General features: G+C 35.8%; 1 protein-coding gene across 1 annotated transcript; it reads right to left on the bottom strand.

Annotated features, from left to right (window-relative positions):
* Positions 1 to 13268: 13268 nt before the first annotated feature.
* LOC112803283 (uncharacterized) lies at positions 13269 to 14477 on the bottom strand. The gene is made up of 2 exons (XM_025846788.1): positions 13979 to 14477; positions 13269 to 13900 (listed from the first exon to the last, which is right to left on the bottom strand). The coding sequence occupies exons 1-2, from the start codon at positions 14475 to 14477 to the stop codon at positions 13269 to 13271; spliced, it is 1131 nt and encodes a 376-aa protein (XP_025702573.1).
* Between the last annotated feature and the right edge of the window lie 5370 nt (positions 14478 to 19847).

Raw genomic sequence — 19847 nt, 5'->3', positions numbered from 1 at the left:
TTGGCGAATATTATATTAACAAGTAAATTAAAGCTTGTCATTTCAAGCTGATGAACCGAGTGTATGATTACCACTGACTTGAACAAATTCACTTATTTAGATTTTACAATTCCAGTTGAGGCTCATGGCCGAAGTAGTACATCAAGCGACTCCCACCAGCAATTTTTTTTTTCCTTTGTTTCAAGATAGTGGACGGTTGAATCAAATAGTTTTGCTATTGTAATATAATACATTATTAGACATCTGAATTTTGACACGATTAATTTAATTATAAAGATCAATTATATCTATAATTAATCGTTAAAATATTTATACATCAGAGTTAATTTAAATAATGCATCAACCTTACATACATAAGTCTTCTTAAATGAAAATCTTGCCGAAAAAAAAATCCAACTATTCTCTCAAAACACCAACTATGTAAAAGATGAGATTTGGGGGTAAACGAAGGATATGAGTTATGGAGTATGTGACCACAATATTTATGTCAATCTTGGTAAATGGTTTGCCATCTAAGTCACTCAAAATAGAAAGGAGTTTGAGACAAGGAGACCTACTTTTTCTTTTTTTGTTTATCTTAATTGTGGATGTTTTGCATAGAATGGTTGGTGTGGCAATTAGGAACGAACGTATTTTACCATTGGTAGTTGGGAGAGATAGTTTAGAGTTGTCACATATTCAATTTGCGGATGACACTATCCTGTTTTGCCCACCAGAAGAGGAGACTATTAAAAACTACAAGCGGCTTCTACGATGCTTTGAGTTAATGTCAGGACTAAGTATTAATTTCGATAAGTCCAGTTTGATTCCAATCAATTGTGGCAAGCAGTGGGTACATCGTATGTGTAGCTTATTGGGTTGTAAGGAAGATACCCTTCTAATCAAATACCTTGGAATCTTCTTAGGAGCAAATTCGAGGTTGATGAAGACCTGGAAGCCTATTATAGACAAAGTAAAGGAGAAACTGAGTCTTTGGAAACCTAAGGTGCTAAACAAAGCTGAAAAGTTGGTGCTGATCAAATTAGTTTTAAATAGTTTACCTGTGTATTATTTGAGCTTATATAAGATGGCAAAGATTGTTACTGAGAAGTTGATTTTCTTGCAGAGAAGATTCCTGTGGAGTAAGGAGGATGGTAGGAATGGTATGGCACTAGTGAGATGGGAAGTGGTGCAGGCTCCGAAGAAGTTAGGTGGATTGGGAGTTGGAGATGCTATGATTCGTAATACAGCACTATTGTTTAAGTGGTGGTGGCAGTTTGCAAAGGAAGAGTGCCCGTTATGGAAGAAGGTGGTGTGCTCCTGTAATAATTTGAATCCGAATGAGCTACTGTCCACTCAAGTACTACCTACGAGAGGAGGACCATGGAAGGATATATGCCAAATACAATTCAAGGAGCAACATATAAGGGATAAGATGATTACTAGCTTGTCTATGGAAGTTGGAGATGAGCGAAGGACCCAGTTTTGGGAGGATGTCTAGTTACTTTGTGGCTCTTTAAAAGATCAGTTCTCCAGGCTCTTTTCTGTTTCAAACCAATATGGATCAATAATAGGGAATTGTAGGTTTTGGGATGGGTTAGAGTGGATTTAGAACTTCCATTGGGGGCGAAAGCTATTTCAATAGGAGTTGGATCTCCTGAGTCAGTTACACGAAACTTTGAGACCTATGAGGCTAGTGAATAATAGAGAGGATAGAGTTGTGTGGAAATATAACAGACATGGTATTTTTTTGACTAACTCATTTGTGTAAGTGTTGTAGGAGGAAATGCTTCCAGAGGATGTTACCAATTACAGCTTCACCAAGACCGTCTGAAAAGGTTTAGTACCACCAAGAGTGAAACTATTTACTTGGTTTGTATTGATAGGCAGGGTGAATACGAAGGAAAGACTAACTCAATTTGGGATTATTAGTCAGGAAGATAATGCATCTGTTTTATGTAACAAAGATGTTAAATAGGTCCACTACTTTTTTCTTGGCTATGAATTTGCTTGGCAGGTGTGGAATGCTTGGATGTCTGTGTTTGGCCGTCAGTGGTCTTTTCCAGGTTCAATGAAGGAACATTTCTTGAGCTGGACAGAAGAGCCGAGGAGAAAAGAGGTTCGAAAGCAGTGGTTGTTATGCTTTTATGTGATCATTTAGAACATTTGGATGGAAAGAAATCAAAGGATTTTTCAGAATAACAGCAAGTGTGTAGAAGAAACTATCAACATGACCTTCCTTAACTGCAACGAGTGAAGAGGTGTGGATCCCCTTTGTTGTTGATAGATTGACCGAAGATGACATGGAGATATTTTCTTGTGTTGTTGTGTTTGTGCTTCATTATCTGTTTGTTGTGTTTGACTGATTCTATATGCTCTACTCTAGTGTGTTGAGCTCTTTGTTTAAAAAAAAAAAATGCCAACTACACATCTAAGCATTTTGTGTCTAAGTCAAATCAAGCAGGCTCAATACTAAAAAAATCCACTCTCATTAATGAGAGCGTGTTACATGCGCCGGAAACTCCAAACGTTACCCGTTCAATTCGCGCTATAATATGAAAAAGCGTTCATTCTTCCAACTCAAAACTGCAACAAAGAAATTTCAAATCTCTCTCAAAATCTCTCAAAAATCGTTCAAATTCGATGTGGAAACTACTGCAAAATCTGATGGAGTGTTTGAATTCATAAAAAAACACACAAAAACAAGAACAAAGATTCCGCAAGGTACTGAGAAAACTATTGTTATTATATTCAATTAATTTCTCGCAAATCTCGCGTTTCTTATAGTGAATCGAGTTCATTCATTTAGTAGATCGAGTTTCTCTGATTCTATTTTTTTCTTATTTTTCTCCGTAACTAGGGCATCGAATGAAACTGTGTTGTTAATTTATTGGTTCTGATAAATAGTTTGGTTCATCTCTTAGTTTAATTGAGTTCATTTGCATACAGAAATGAACCGAAATGTGTTTTTCTTGCTGGTTGAATGTTTATGACGTTTTGTTCAAATCTGAACCAAATTCGATTCATTTGTGAATTAAGTTAAATTCACTTAATACTACTGTTAAATATTGACCAAATTTGATATTACTTAAGAAATTTATGTTCATTCTTAGTTTCATTTACGTTCATTTGGTTTGATTTCACTTGAATTTATTGAACTTGTTCATGTGGTGTTGTTTGGTTAGGTTTTGTTCAAATATGAACCAAATTCGGTTTATTTATGAATTAACCGAGATTCACTTGATGCTGCTGTTAAATTAATGAATTGAATGTATTTTTCTTGCTGATTGACTCTTTATGACTTTTTGTTCAAATCTTAACCAAATTCGGTTTATTTGTGAATTGAGTTAGGTTTACTTGATCCTACTGTTATCCATTGACCCAATTGGTTACTCCTTAAGAAATTTAGGTTCATTTCTTAGTTTAATTTACATTCATTTGGTTTGATTTTGCTTGAATTTGCTGAACTTGTTCATGTGTGGTTATTTTGTTAGTTTTTGTTCAAATTTGAACCAAATTCGGTTCATTTATGAATTGAGTGAGGTTCTTCTGTTAAGTACTGACCAAACTTTTTGTTCCTTACAACAAAAATGAAAAGGATTACCATCTCAAAAAAGAAAAAGTCGCATTATAATTTAAGCATATACACATTAAATCAACTCTATTTTTGTATTATAAATATATCATAACATAATGTTTCAAATTCTTGCAGAAAACTCATGATTTGAGATGCTCAACAAGATCAATAGCTAGGGTATTCACCAAATTGAGTGTAGAAAAAAAAACTATTGTTAAAGAAATGAGATTCGGTGCACTAAGACATATCCTAGAATTGAATGTCTCGCACAAGCTCTTGAGGGAATTGATTCTTTGCATTGATCTCTATTATGGATGCTTGGACACTCGCTATGACAAAATCTACATAACCCTTGCCAAGATAAGAGATGCACTGGGCATAAATTTTAACGGTATTGTACTTTCTATCTTTTACATTAGTATTTTTCCTTTTTGATCTTTTTGTTATTTTTATATTAATTTGTTTATATTAAAATATTTCGGTTCATTCATTCAGTATTGACAAAAACTTTTATTCCTTAAGTAATTTCGGTTCATTCCTTAGTTTATTTTAAGTTCATTTGGATACATAAAATGAATTGAACATTTTTTACTGATTTGTTTATATTAAAATATTATAGGGGATCATTTTTCTAAAAAGTTAAATACAGCAAACTAAATGAGCAACAGAAGGAGATTGTTGACAACTTCAAAGGTATTACTTTGGCAACTTTGACAAAATCTTTGATTGATATGAGTGTTGAAGGGGAGGGAAACAAGATGACTTTCGTCGTCTTTGTCCAGAATTGCTTCTTGTTGCCGACAACAACAATAAGCACAGTCTCCCCGGTCCATAAGCTGCCTGCCCTTCATGTGAAGATATATTTAAGTTATTCAGTATTTCAAATTTTCAATAATTTAGTACTTCAGTTAGAATTAATTAATTAAGGATATTGATTATCTACGTTGACTATATTTAGTTGATTATAAGTTTATAACTTGTTGATTTCTGTTAGATTGTTCGATTTTTTATTTTATGTTGTTGTTGTAATATATTGTTATTATAGTGTAATATATTCTTGTTATATGTAATATATTGTTGTTATATTTGGTTGCTGTTGTATATTATTCTGGTAGATTAGTCATTTAGTCTTGGTTGATTAGAAATTTAGGATGGCTTCATCAAATACACCATCAGAAACACCAATTTTCTAAGAACAAGGATCAACTCCTGATGCAACAATTGGAATCCAAAAAAATAGCAATAGAGGAAAAACTGATCCTACATGAGACCATTGTAAACAAGTTGTGGATAGATAAAGAAAAAATTCTTTTGTTATGTATTTATTGCGAGAAGCTTATTAGGGGTAGAAGAATTAACTGGGTTAAGCATCATTTGGCTGGAAAAGGTTGAGATATTAAGGCATGTCGAAAGGTGCCAGTTGTAGTGAGACACAAATTAAATCAAAACATTGAAGATCTTTGAACTAAGAAAAGAAAAACTCAAGAAGAATATGCAAAAAGTTATAATACTTGTGATGAAGTTGAAAAAGAATTTGATGAGATTGAACGTAATAAGATGCGACAACAACAAAAATCAAGGTTTCCAACACCTAGCTCTAGAAAAGAAAAATAACTCAAGGGATTACAATCTTTTTTTCCATCGGTAGCAACACCTAAAGCTCAATCAACTATCAAAACTGTTCTCCAAAGCAAAGAAATTGTGGAGAAGTGTGATACTACTCTTGCGAGATGGATGATGGATGCTATTGAAAACATGGGTGCAGGTTATAAAGGGCCAAATTATGGAAGAGTTCATGGACATTTGTTGAGTAAATTGGTTGAAGATGTAAAGAAAATGATTGAAGATTATCATGAGATTTGGAAACTGGATGTACTATCATGGACGATGGATGGACTCATCGTTGTAAGCATACTTTAATTAATTTCTTGGTTTATTGTCTTAAAGGAACTATTTTTCTAAAGTCAGTTAATACTTCTCATGTCTCGAAAACTGCTAATGCTTTGTTTAAGTTGTTTAGGGATGTTGTATTATTTGTTGGTTCTAAGAATGTTGTACACGTAGTGACGGATAATGCTGCAAATTACGTTGCTGCTAGAAAGTTGTTGGAATCGGAGTTTCCTAGATTGTATTGGTCTCCTTGTGCAGCACATTGTGTTAATTTGATGTTTTAGGATATTAGAAAGTTAGATGAAGTGAGTAAAACTGTGTCACAAGCTTCAATGATTTCGATGTATATCTATAATCATTGCCATCCTTTGTACTTGATGAGAAAGTTCACAGGCAAGCGAGAAATACTTCGTCCAGCTCCAACTAGGTTTGCTAATTTCATTGCTTTGCAAAGTATTTTAGTTCAAAAGGATGTACTCAGAGCTATGGTGACATCTAGAAAATGGACAAGCTCAGCTTATTCTAAAGAATCCAAAACTAAAAAGTTTGTGGATCAAGTCTTAGATTCTAAATTTTGGAATCAATGCATTGATATTGTTAAGCTTACTGAGCCACTTGTTCGTGTATTGCGTATTATAGAGAGTGAAGATAGAGCTGCAATGAGTTTCCTTTATCAAGCTATTTATAAGGCAAAGGAAGAGATGGTGAAAAGGTTTCAAAAAGAAAGAGGATTGTTGATCCTTATTTGAAGATTTTAGATATATGTTAGGATTCACAACTTCGAAAAAACCTTCATGCTACTGGTTATTGGTTAAATCCAACTTTTCAATTTAATGCTGGAAAATTTGAAAAGTACAAGCAAACAACTTCTAGCCTACTAGATGTCATTGAGAGATATGCTTACGGTGATGCAGATTTAAATTCTAAATTGACAAGTGAGATGAGAATCTTTAAGAATATTGAACAAGATCTTGGAAGACAGTTTGCAATACGTGAGCGAAGCACAATGATGCCTAGTAAATTTCTTATTAAAATTAGTCTTTTATGATTGTGATATGTTTATGATTTGATTTCTATGATTGTGAGATATTATTTCCTTTTTATGTTAAGATCAATGGTGGGAATCTTATGGATGTGGAGCACCAAACTTGCAAAAGTTAGCGATTTGTGTTTTGAGTCAAACTTGTAGTTCTTCAGGTTGTGAGCGTATTTAAAGCATTTTTGAACACATTCACTCAAAGAAAAGGAACCGGTTAAAGCATAAAAAATTTAATGATCGTGTTTATATTCATTACAACTTAAGGCTACAAAAAAGGTAGAATCAAATATCGTTTGTACATTCACTTCTGGTATATAAATATAGGAGTGTATTTGATGTAATTCAAAAATTTTTAGGACAAAATTGAAACAAAATAAATCTTAGGAATATTTTTGAAACTTTTAATAAATTTCAAAGACAAAAAATATACTTTATCCTAAAAATATTATAACTTATACCTTAAAAGGATAAACTTTGATAAAAAAAGAAGGATACATTCTTATTCTATGAAATACTCAAAGAATAATAAATTACGAAATTAAACAAAATACGTTGACTCTAAAAGCTTAGACTCATGTGAACGATAAAAAATACTATATATAACATTTAGTCACACGAAATTAATTATGGGAATGTTCAATAATATGTGTTATTAATAAACACGTGCATAACAAAGTCATAAATTTAAATATCATATAAATGTTAATTATATATAATTGACAATAAAAATGTTAACAAGGAGTATAATTAGAATTAGAATGATTTATAATTGAAATGATTAACCATTAGTATAATTATTCATTAAATACTAATTTTTATATAATTACAAAAAAGAGATATTTTTAAATTAGTTGAGAAGAGAAAATTATGCATACTGACAACAAAATACGTCATGTTAGCATTTTTAATGCCATAATACAATCTATTATAGAATAATGTAATGATTAAACGGGAATCTGTGTTAATTTTGTTAAATAAAATTCTAATCTTCTTCATAGAAGGTGTGTTCAACGAATAATTAAGTGTGATTTTTTTTATCACCTAAATGAAATTCTTTTAATTATTTTGTGAAATGCGATCTTTTAACATTTAATATATATATATTTTTTTAATCTCATTAAAAAAAAAGTTTATAATTAAAAAGATTATACTTAATAAAATAATTAAAAATTGTTGAAAAAATCCATTCCAATTCATTAAAATTTTCTAATGCTATTGATGAGAAAATCCATCCCTGGAGGTGGCGTTATCGTCAAAGTAGTGGGCTACTGAGCGGGTGGAGGTGGTGGAGGAGTCTACTCTGCTGAAGCAGTTGGACAACTTCCTAATAGCGGGGATGGCGTAGCAGAAGAAGCTACATAGTTAGAGTCAGGGACCATGCTGATGAACGGCTAATCTTGTAGCACCCATTGCCTGTAAAGTTCCAGGAATAGTCGGAGTAAAGAGCGACGATTGAGAAGTCCCATGGGTATCAGTAGACACACTCCCTTTACTACAGTCACCAGGCCAATTTGTGGCACCTCTGTTTGTCATCATGTTAGCAAAGAGCATACCAGCAAACATACACATAAGTCACAAGACAATATAAATTTGTTACACCTCTGTTTGTCATCATGTTAATAAAGAATATTCGCAAGTTAAAACAAACAAAAAAATATGAATGCTACGTAACTTAGTAAGAGAAATACATTAATTGAAACCAAGTACATAGCAAACATGATTCAATATAACTTGAAAAGTTTTTAAAAATATGTTAATAGGCAAGCTCACAATCCAACTTTACAATTTCAACACAATATGCCAAATGAATAAGTGAATAAACATGTTAAAGGCAAGTTCAAACAATTTAGGTTCTAGTATGACCACAAGGCATAAGTGCACAAACTTGATAATCAAAGCAATAATCTATATGAATAAACATCACCAAGTAACAAAATGCATCATGATTAATCAATTGTCTAAATATACATAATTAATTCAAACCATATGATAAAAATAAAAAATGCTTATAAAAGCAATTTCACAAACACTTAACGTGCACGAATATCAAATATGCAAGATCAAACCAACCAAGTAGTAATTTACAAATCAAAGTCAATTCAACACCATTCAACCCATTTTACAACAATTTTTCAGCAAACCAGACATTAGTAAGGGAAGTCATTAACACAATCAAGCATTTAACCAAATATTTCTGGTAACATATTCATTAAAAATAAGAAAATTCAAAACACTTCCAGCAGTCTCAAAACCTAGTAATAACTTATTCTAATCATATCTTAACCATTTAAATATACTAAAATAGAAAATAACTCTAAGCTAACTAACTAAAAATCAAACTAATGAAACTAAAACTAAACAAAACAGAATTGATAAAGGGGTTTGATTAAGAACCTGGATTGTAAAAACAAAAAGAAAATGAAGAAATGGGAAGGAGTTGCAGTGACGCTATGTTGTTGCCAAAGCTAGAGACGGCGGACATCGATCATCAAAGTTGCGTCAAAACTTGCTTGAAGGAGAGACGGATGACGAGAGAGGGCTATTGGAGGAGGGGGATGCCGGAGATGGGAGAGGCAAAAGGGTTAGGGAAAGAGCGAGAGACGAGAGGGTGAGGAGAGAGTGTGTAATTTGAAAAGAGGGGAGAGGGACTGTCGGAGATAGAAGAGACAAGAGGGTTAGAGAGAGAGTGAGAGGCGAGAAGGTGAGGAGAGAGACAGAGAGAGTGTGTGTAATTCGAAATGAGGGGGAAAGGGTTTTCAGTTCTAATTTAGGGTAAAATTATTGGTGGATATACCTAGCGTTAACGAATCAGTGACTGACCAAAATGCAGCGTTACACTAATTTGGTTTACCATTGGAAAATTCGATCCTAAATCTGACGGTAATTATTGTGTCAACTTTTTTTTCCTCTAATTTTTACCAGCGAATTTTTCGTTCGAATACTGAATCCTGCTAATAAATATTGACCGACGAATTTATTGCCAAATCCGTCGATAAACCCACCGCTCACTCACAACGCTAAATTCGACGATATTCAGCATTTTTCTTGTACTAATTTTTATTTTTGTTATCTAAAAAGAATTGTACAAAAATGTTATAGCATTAGTTTTTTGCATATCATATAAAAGATAATACCAACTTATTATAGAATGAGTTTATGCCATATTACTTCATGTAGCTGTGCCATGTGAATAATTCTATATAAATGACAATTTCACAATTTTGAAATATAAAAAATAATTATATTTTTACACAGGAATGATATGCCACTAAATGGACACAACAAATTAAAACTTTAATTTTTTTAATTAATTAAATTTAATACATATCATTATTCAATTAAATTAAAAAATAACGGTTAAATACAATGAACATGTATATTAAAATTGTGATAATAACAATTTTAATTACAAATATTCAACATATATACTATTTGATCTATTTAAATTATTCAATAATATTCTTTCTTTTATTATTTTATCTCATAATCTTTCAGATGAATTATCCCGGAAATTAATTTGGTTATGGAGAAAATAATGGTGATAACCTTGAATATGGATGCATGGTGAGTTTTTCACCAATGTGGACCTGCGTTGCTCAGAGACTTGCAAAATACAGGTAACGTTTTGCGGACGATAAAAACAAAAATCTTTAGCTCCTGCAAAACGCAGGTTGCGATTGGACTGGGGAACGAAACCAGATTACGAAACGTGGCCTGCATGCTGAGAGGGGCAGTGTTGACCAGCATAGGGCTAAGCAAAACGCAGGTTGCATTTGTCAGCCCTGCACAGCCAAACGGAGGTTGCGTTTTGCAGCGTTCCTAGCTGCATGTGCACCACGTATCACGGAGGGTGTTCACAAAAGTCTTTAAAAACCATGATTGAGATGGCTAGGGGAGCAAAGTAAAAAAAATGAAGTAAGTTATGCTGAGGAAGAGTTGAACTTGAGTGAGGAAAATAGAGTGAAGAGGGTTAAGAGTGAAAAAAAAAGTGTGAAAAAATAAGAAGTATACAGTGCAGTAAGAAAAAATGGTGCGAAATTTTACCAAACCGGAAGAACATATTATTGAGTTTTTGGATTATCCTCAATTGGTATGTAATTTTTTTAATATTTAACGATGAATATATACATATTTATTCGAATTTTATTTATTTGTGTTGTAATTAGTACTATTGTGGTTATTAATATTATTATTTATCTCTCATTACGATTTACTCTTTTTATTACTGTTATTTTATTATATTATCATCATCATCATCATCGTTTGTTTTTATAGTAGTGGGTATCATAACGAGAATAATTTATTAATATTTTTTAATAATAATACTGTGTAATAATAATAATATTATTTAGCAAACGGGGTTTTTTAACAATGTTTAATTTTAAAAAAATTATTATTTTTTAATAATTTATTAATATTTTCTAATAATAAGTAATACTGTTTATTAATAAAATATCGTTTAAGATAGTGATAATATAATTAATGGTTATTATTATTGTTATTTTTGTTATATTATATTTGAGTAATTATTATGATAGTGAGAATAAGTTATTTTTATAATAGTAATGTGTAGGACAATAATAATAAATTATTATTATTTTTTAATAATAAATAAATAAATAATACTGTTAATTAAATAAATGTTAATATTTTTTAATAATTTATTAATGTTATTATATTAATATAATAATAAAATACCGTTTAGGATAATGACAATAATAATAATAATGATAATAATAATAAGTTGTTATGTATTTTCTAATAACACAAAGTTTTTAAATAAATTATTAACTGATATTATATAGAATTTAAATAATTACTATTTTTTTTTGCAAGCTATCAGGAATTTATTGTCCAGGAAATTTGATCCGTCAGATACTTTTAACGAGGTAGCTGCAGCGGCACTGACATTAATTGGGTTTCAACATGTTTCGCGAGTAGGCGAAATGAGAGGTCATTCTACACTGCTGAGTGCCTTGGTGGAACACTGGAGGCCGAAGACTCACACATTTTATCTTCCGGTCGGTGAAGTGACGGTGACGCTGGAAGATGTGAGCTATATTCTTGGTATTTTGATTAATAGGGAGGCCGTTACGGGTAGATCAGACAGCAGTCACCAGTTTTTTGTGGAGAACTGCATTTCGTGTTTTGGTTGGGAGCCTGGTCCGCAAGATCACGTGTTAGGAAAGGTTAATAATATTCAATGGGTCCGGCGGTGCATAGACACCGAGTCGTGTGACACTCAGGAGTCTATTGAGCGGTACGTCCGGGCGCACATTTTCTACGTGCTCGGAGCAGTTGTGTTTCCGGATAAGTCGACTACTTCATTGAACTCAAAGTTTCTACCGCTACTTCGGGATTTTCACCGGATTTCCGGATATAGTTGGGGGCAGCCAGTCTGGCACACCTATACAGATCGTTGTGTCGTGCTTCACGATACAACTGTAAAGAGATGGATGGCCCATTGATACTACTTTTTGTTTGAACGTGAGAGCGTATGCCGTTCTTGGCACCTATACCCCGCGATCAGCTCGACGATCTTGGTGTTCCACTTGCGCGATGATATTATTTTTTATTGTTATTATTATTATTATTATTATTATTATTATTATTATTATTATTATTATTATTATTATTATTATTATTATTATTATTATTATTATTATTCTGTTTGTTGTTGGGTGGAGTCATTGGCACCGACATACAAGATATATACGGAGGCCTACTGCGTATTTTAGGCGAGGACTCGACGACATATGAGTTGACGATGTAAGTTGTAACCATTAATGTCCAATATTTTTATTCAGAAGAATAATTTTTCTAATCAGCCTGTTGGTAACTAATGTGTAGTCTATATGGCGACCGTATATGGGAGTGGGGGTTCCGGATGTCCTCATTGCCCATATGGTTATATGTTCCACCCAGTCACCGCTAGTGTCATTCGAGTGCATAGAATCGCACTCGACAACCCGAGTGCAACGACAGTTCGGGATGCAACAGCTTCCACCAAACCCGGCTTTCGACATTGGTCGTGATCATTGCAAGCGGTTGACAGGAGCACAAAACCATGACTAGGGACAGATTTACAGTCAATGGGTTAACAGGTGGAGATTTAACCGCTATAACACATTGCAGTTTGGCGAGGAGATTATTGATTTTCATTCTCTCTCAGTGTACTACGAGTGGTACACACAGCAGTATGTGATTCACCTGTGACTGTCAGATAGAGTTGCAGGTGAAGAGGTTGGCGTCGATGAACCACAGCAGTATAGGATTCACCTGTGACTATCATCTGTATAACTTACGGACACATACTGCGCCTCCGGACAAATACACCCCATCCTTGTATTCTAAGAAGGCACCGATGAAGTAGTCTGTTGCAGTTGATCTTGTATTCAATGTTGTATTCAGTGTCGTATCTTATATTTAGATGATTCTGTTCAGTATTATTCTTATGACATATTTAGCTTTGTTCTCGTATAACTATGTTTGGATCAAAATGTTTGTTCTCTAAAAAATTAAATAACGAGGTAACAAAAAAAAGTAACATATAATTGTGAGTCGGTCATAACAAAGTTACATTGAAAACCTTAACCATTAATCACCTCCAGCGAAGCTTGGACCTGCGCGTTGAGAACATTGGCTGCTACTATGTCCCTCGCGTCCACATATAGTGCACCAGCGAGGACCACGCATATCCCGCGAATCCATCTCATTCAAGTAGGTTGACTTTGGTCTTCCTTTTGTCGCACGCCTCAATATCCAGTTGGCGATCACCTTCGCTCATTCGCTTCTATCCCACGTAGATGGGTCATCCATCGGAACAAACTCGCATCTGTAAACCTTGCAAATTTCAGACATCTTGTACACATCGTGCACGTACACTTGCCAATCAAGACACTGGTTGGCGCAATATGCAAGCATGTGGTGACATGGAAGTCGCTCGACCTGGAAATGGCCACAGTCGCAGTGTCGTTGCGCAAGGTTAACAGTGTAAATGTTACCATATTGTATTTCGCAAACCTCAAACATCTCGTTGCGCCTGTCGAACCGGTTGACCACAATGTTTCCTGCACGTCGGAAGCTTTCTTCAACTCTCTTCATTGCAAATTCTGAATATGTGAATCCATTGCAGAGACACTCATGAGCCTTGGTATTCTTCCGAGTGAACAACTCATTCAGCCAGTAGAAAGTTGACAGGATAAGGGCAGTCACAGGAAGGTTGCGTGCACCCTTCAGGAAAGAATTTATGCACTCTACCAAGTTTGTCGTCATATGTCCCCAACGATGACCACCATCGAATGCCAACACCCATCTCTCAACACCGATTTCATCGCACCATTGAGTATATGCCTCAACCCGCTCTTTAAGCCTTTGGTGGTTTTTGTTGTACTCTTGCTCCGTCCTAAAATAGGCTGTTGAACAAACCATTTAATCATAAGCAGATGCCACAAATTTACTATGAATAGAACCATAACAGCGAGTTGAAATACCTGTGTTCACCATGAGTTTATGCAAATATGGAGTCTTGAACCTCCTTAAGAAGTTGGACCCGATGTGCCTGATGCAGTACATGCGACATGCTCTTGGTGGTGACCATGCACCATTACTGCGAGCTATTGCAGCATCGATGGAGGTATGGCAGTCAGAAATAATACCCACACCATCAATGGTAACCACATATCTCCGGAAATTGGTTAGGAAAAACTCCCATTCGTCTGCTATCTCGCCCTCGATAATCGCAAATGCAATAGGCACAATGTTTTGATTCCCATCTTGTGCAACCGCTACCAGAAGTGCACCTTTATATTTTTCGTACAGGTGCGTGCCATCAACCTGCACCAGTGGCTTGCAGTGTCTGAATGCTACAATACACGGATAGAAGCTCCAAAAAATGCAACGCATAACTCTTACACCTTGAATCTTCTTACTTTCACGGTAAACGGGGAGCATTTTAATTTGAACACGAGACCTTGGCATCTTTAATGTCATTGCTTTCAACTATACTGGCAGAGTCTGGTAAGAAACTTCCCAATCACCGAAAACTTTTGTGACAGCTTTCTGCTTTGCCAACCAAGCCTTGAGGTAACTCACAATGTAGTTGAACCTGCCTTGAACTTCTGCAATAACAAGCTTCACCTTTATCGAGGGTCTGCTTCGACCAACGGCCTAATGGCATCTGCAATTGTGTCTGAGTCCAACTTGGCATGATCTTGTGAAATCGTGCCCATGGTGCACGTGTGCTTGCCATTGTATCTCCTGATCTCCCAACAAGCTTTTTTTTTAATCAAGCTAGCTCGGATAAGCCGGTCGCACCCTGCATCATACCACTTGCATTTTGCATAGAATGTCTGCGGCTCATACTCATACACAGTGTAATCAACTCCTCTAGAGATGGTGTAGCTTTTGATTGCAGATATCACCGACTCTCTTGAACCAAATTCCATTCTGACACTAAACTCGCCATCTTCCGCCGCAACGTTGCCTTCACCTACGACATGCGCACCACCATCAGTCAGACAAGGCAAATAAAATAAGCACCATAGGAAACTTGAGTTAATAATCATAACATACCCGTATTCACATACTCAGGAAATTCTGGGGCATGTATGACTTCGAGATCTAGAGTTCGCATAAAAGACGGAACACCAAATGGGTGTTGGCTTACAATCGCATTTGCTTCATTTTGCACCGCCGGATTGCCTGCTAAGTCTCCATCATCATTTTCGTCATTGACTTCATAGTTAGCTTCGAATTCCTCTTCGCTGTCATTATTATCTTCTTCCTAATCTATATCCCCGAGCTCATCAACATTGACCTAGTCGCCGACCATACCCATCCCCGACTTCTGTTCAAACTCAACGTACAGCTCTATCATCGGCACGTGAGATCGGGTTTGTTGATAAATATACAACATCTGCTGCATACTGGCATCGTCAGTGATGGGCAATATTTGAAACTGTATTAGCCCACTAAATACTTACACAGGACTTCTGTATAAAAGATTGCTGACAAACCCCATTTGTAGGGTTTATCTTGTACTGATTTTAGGGGATTTTATCACCTTTCACCCACATTTATTCAATAAAATAGCATGGTTTTGTATATTCTCCTTTAATTGTGCTTAAGAGTGAGAACATGCTTTTTAGGTCTTAAAATAACTAAATCTAATTCTCCTTGATTCCATTAGATGCCTTGATATGTTTGTCAAGTGATTTAAGGTTTAGGAGGCAAAGATTGGATCAAGGGAATGAAGAAAGAAAGCATGAAAAGTTGGAGAACTCATGAAGAAATGAAGGAACCGGAAAGCTGTCAAGCCGACCTCTTCGCACTTAAACGACCATAACTTGAGCTACAGAGGTCCAAATGATGTGGTTCCAGTTGGGTTGGAAAGCTAACATCCTGGGCTTCGAAATGATATAAATTTTGCCATATGTTGCTTCGCGTTCAGGGGCGCGCACGCGCACTTTGCGCGCGCGCGCCGATTCTGTCCGTGGCCCACTTTAATGAAATCGTCCCCAGCGGTTTTAGGAGCCTTGTGGGCCCAATCCAACTCATTTCTGATGCTATTTAAGTCAAGTATTGAAGGGGAATCAACATACTTTTCACACTTTTGATCATTAGCTTAGTTTTAGGAGTTAGAGTTAGTTTTAGAGAGAGAAACTCTCACTTCTCTCTAGGATTAGGAATTAGGGTTAGATTAGGATCTCATAGTTCTAGGTTTAATTCAAGTCTCCTTCTACTTCTACCTTCAAGTGGTGATTGCTACACTTTGGTTCTTCTTTCTATCCCTATCCTCTTGTTGTAATTTCTCTTATTTTGTCTCTAGGTTTTGTAATTGAGATATTCTTGTTCTTTTGTTTTCTTTTAATAATGCAATTTGAGATAATTCATGTGAATGTGATGTTGTTGATTGTTGTTTTGTTAATTCTTTGTAATTGTTGGTTGTTGATTCCTTTTATTCTTACAAATAAAAATGCTTTCTTTCATTACCCTCCAAGTGTTTGATGAAATGCTTGAGAGGATGTTAGAGTAGGATTTTATGTTCTTGGCTTGAGAAGGTAACTTAGGATTTCTTGAGTCACTAGTGTCCAATTGATTGCTAGTTGATAGCCATTAACTCTAGCCTTCATTAATCCAATTAGTGGAAAGCTAGGACTTATGGACTAGGATTGATATAACTCACTTGACTTTCCTTTGTTAATTGATTTAAGGATGACTAAGTGGGATTAATCCTTGCAACTACGATACTTGTGGCTAGTGATAATGATGAAGACCCTTGACAACCAAATCTTGCCAAGACCATTTTGTTAATAAAGTTTTCTTACCATTTACTATTCATTTTTCTCATCTAAAACCCCAAAATAAATAAATCCATAACCAATAACAAGAACACTACCCTGCAAGTCCTTTGAGAGACGACCCGAGGTTTAAATACTTCGGTTTATAGATTTTAGGGGTTTGTACTTGTGACAAACAAATTTTTGTATGAGAGGATTATTGTTGGTTTAGAGACTATACTTCGACGAGATTTCATTTGTAAAATTCTAAACCGTCAAAAATCCAATCATCAAAATGGCGCCGTTGCCGGGGATTTGCAATGGTGTTATGTTATTGGTTATTGTACATATGTGAATATTGTAAATAGCTTGTCTTTTGCTAGTTTACTAGATTTTGTTAGTTTTCCTTTCTCTTTTCATAATAAATTCTCACTATGGCTATGAGTTTGGTTCTAATTGTGTTGTAGGAAATGTGGACTTTAATGGGACCATGTACCATGGATGGAACCATCAAAGATGGGAGGAGCCTCAAGGAATTGATCACTCCTATTGGCAACAACCTCCGGACACGTATAGGTATAATTTCCATCCTAATGCAAGTCAATTTAACGGCTATGATGACTCTTCTTGTGACACTCAACAACCACCATTATATGCCTATGAATCTCATCCTCAACATGGACCTCAACCATACTCACAAGCCTTTCCATACCAAGCACCTTCCTATAATCCATATCCATCATATGACCAATCATCCATACCATATTTTTATGACCATTTTGAGCAAGAACCTATAGAACCACCACAACCTTATCATTATTCTAACCAAGAACCACCTCAATACTCACCATCTACATACCCTTACCAAGAAGAACCACCTTCCTACCATGAATCCTCTCTCCAAAATAATGAACCCCCCTATCCACCCCAAGCCCCAATAGACGATTCTCTCACTTTGTTACTTCAAGGACAAGAAGCCATGAAGCGGGATACACTTGAGTTTGTGACCAATTTGACCAAGGTGGTGCACACTTTAGCCCACCAATGTTTGAACACTCAAGGTACTTCCATGACCACATGTGAAAGGTCAAAAGAAGAGCAAAGTATGAAGGAGAAATCGGAAAATTCGGTGGAAAAGGAAGAGTCAAATTTTGTGCTAGAACAATTGGAGGAGCCTATGATAATTGAAGAAAAGGGAGAAGTGGTTGAAGATTTAGGAGATGTTGAAAGTCCATGGGAATATAGCATCATGGAGAACTCCTCCAAGAAGCTTAATATTGATGTTGAAGAGGGTGCGCAACCTCCAAGACATGTCATAGTTGAAGACTTGGAAGAGGCCTATCAAAAGATGGATTCCATCATGGATGAATTTCTATCTACAATCGAATCCTCTCCCATTGGACATGAAGTTGAAGTTATAGAAGAGTGTGTACAACCTCCCAAGGAAAACGAAAATGGCATGGTGTATATCGAAATTGAACAATATGAAGAGGTTGATCAAGAGATGGATTCATTCATTAATGAATTCCTATCCAAAATTGAATCACCTCCCATTGGGCAAGATGAAGTTCTTGAAGACAACACCAAGCCATGTGGAAAAAGGGAAAAGGTTGAATTTGAAGAAGCTTGTGAAGAGGTGAAAATAACTAAAGAAGAGCCTAAAGAAGTAGACCTTGCATTGTCTAAGTGTGGGGAGGTCTCCCTTCCCAAGTCACCATCCAAAACAACATTCAAGTGGGTAAAATTCTTATCCCTAAGCTTTACTTTCTCACTTGAATATGGTTTAATTGAAAATGATGGTCAACTTAGAGCTCTTTGTGGAGTTAAAAGTATAAGAGGGTTGTGTAGTGGTTGGAAACGTCATTTTAAGCTCATAATGGTTGCAAGTCCAAAATTCAAGAGCAATGGTTGGTATAGAACAAAATTGCATGGGTCTAGGAAGTTGTTTGGAAGTTTCTTTGAGAATTCCAAGGCCATACCACCCGGATGGAATAATGACGATCAATCTAAGGACGGGTGTCAAAACAAAGTGTGGGATCCCGGATCGCACAATGAAAATCAAATTTGGGAGCTCATGGTTTGTGGAGAACTCCATCAAAGCTTGAAGATATTGAAATTGAAGAATGGAGCTTATTGGAGATTCAAGCATTGGTGGAAGTTCCAAGATGAGTACAAGCACAAGCCACCTTGAGAAGAGCTCCCCATAAGTCCAACTTAAGGACTTAAACTAAAAGTGCTAGGTGGGAGACACCCCACCATGGTAAACTCTTTCCATACTCTTTAAGTTTTGTTAATAAGTGAATTGAGTTGCCATTGTAGGTAGATTCTCATTTTCATTTTTATCTTTTGTACATATTGGTAGAATTAGTTTAATTTCATGTTTTTATTGGTTTGTTAAATTTAGTTAGAAGTATAATATGATAAATAAGGTTTTAGGGTGTTTTGGTAGCTGTTTGGAGGATTGAAAGGCTTGGATTGGTGCAAAAACATAGCAAAAATTTTTGAAAAACAGAACACCATCCACGCGTGCGCGCACATGACGCGTATGCGCACCTGAGCATTTTTCGACCACCCACGCGGACGCGCACTGTACGCGTACGCGTAGATGCAAAATTTCACCTCCAGCCAAAAAACCCGAGAGTTAGGCCTACACTGTGCAAACATTGGGCCTGAGGCACAAGTCTATGCACGCGTGCGCGCACCTGGCGCGTACGCGCACATGATCTTAAATTCGCAATGCACGCGCATGCACACTGTGCGCGCGCGCGTCGATTGCACAATCTGCACCCCCGGTACTTTTACCCGAGAGTTGTGCCAGACTTGGACCGACATTATGCCTCCGGCCTAACTCGATGCATGCGTGCGCGCACCTGGCGCGTACGCGTCCTTCGACCAATATACCCATCGACGCGTAAACGTGCATGACGCGCACGCGTCGGTAAAAAAAAAAGAGTTTTTTTTCTCCCCTGCCATTTTCTTTTGCTTATCACATTCGCATACTTCTACTCTTCCCATTTTCATTTAGTTTTTGTAGCATGTTTTTATTTTTTTAAGTCATTTTAATAATGGTGTTGCATCTTCC

Source organism: Arachis hypogaea, chromosome 5 (assembly GCF_003086295.3).
Source record: "Arachis hypogaea cultivar Tifrunner chromosome 5, arahy.Tifrunner.gnm2.J5K5, whole genome shotgun sequence".
Lineage (NCBI taxonomy): Eukaryota > Viridiplantae > Streptophyta > Magnoliopsida > Fabales > Fabaceae > Arachis > Arachis hypogaea.
Note: the sequence above shows the minus strand (reverse complement) of the source record. Positions and strands in the feature narration are given on the sequence as shown.

Excerpts from the sequence above, each read along its gene's own strand:
- LOC112803283 (XM_025846788.1), bottom strand. The coding sequence starts at position 14,477 with ATGACATTAAAGATGCCAAGGTCTCGTGTTCAAATTAAAATGCTCCCC. Across the intron at positions 13,901-13,978 it reads TAAACTCATGGTGAACACAG|CCTATTTTAGGACGGAGCAA; the intron begins GTATTTCAACTC and ends TTTGTTCAACAG.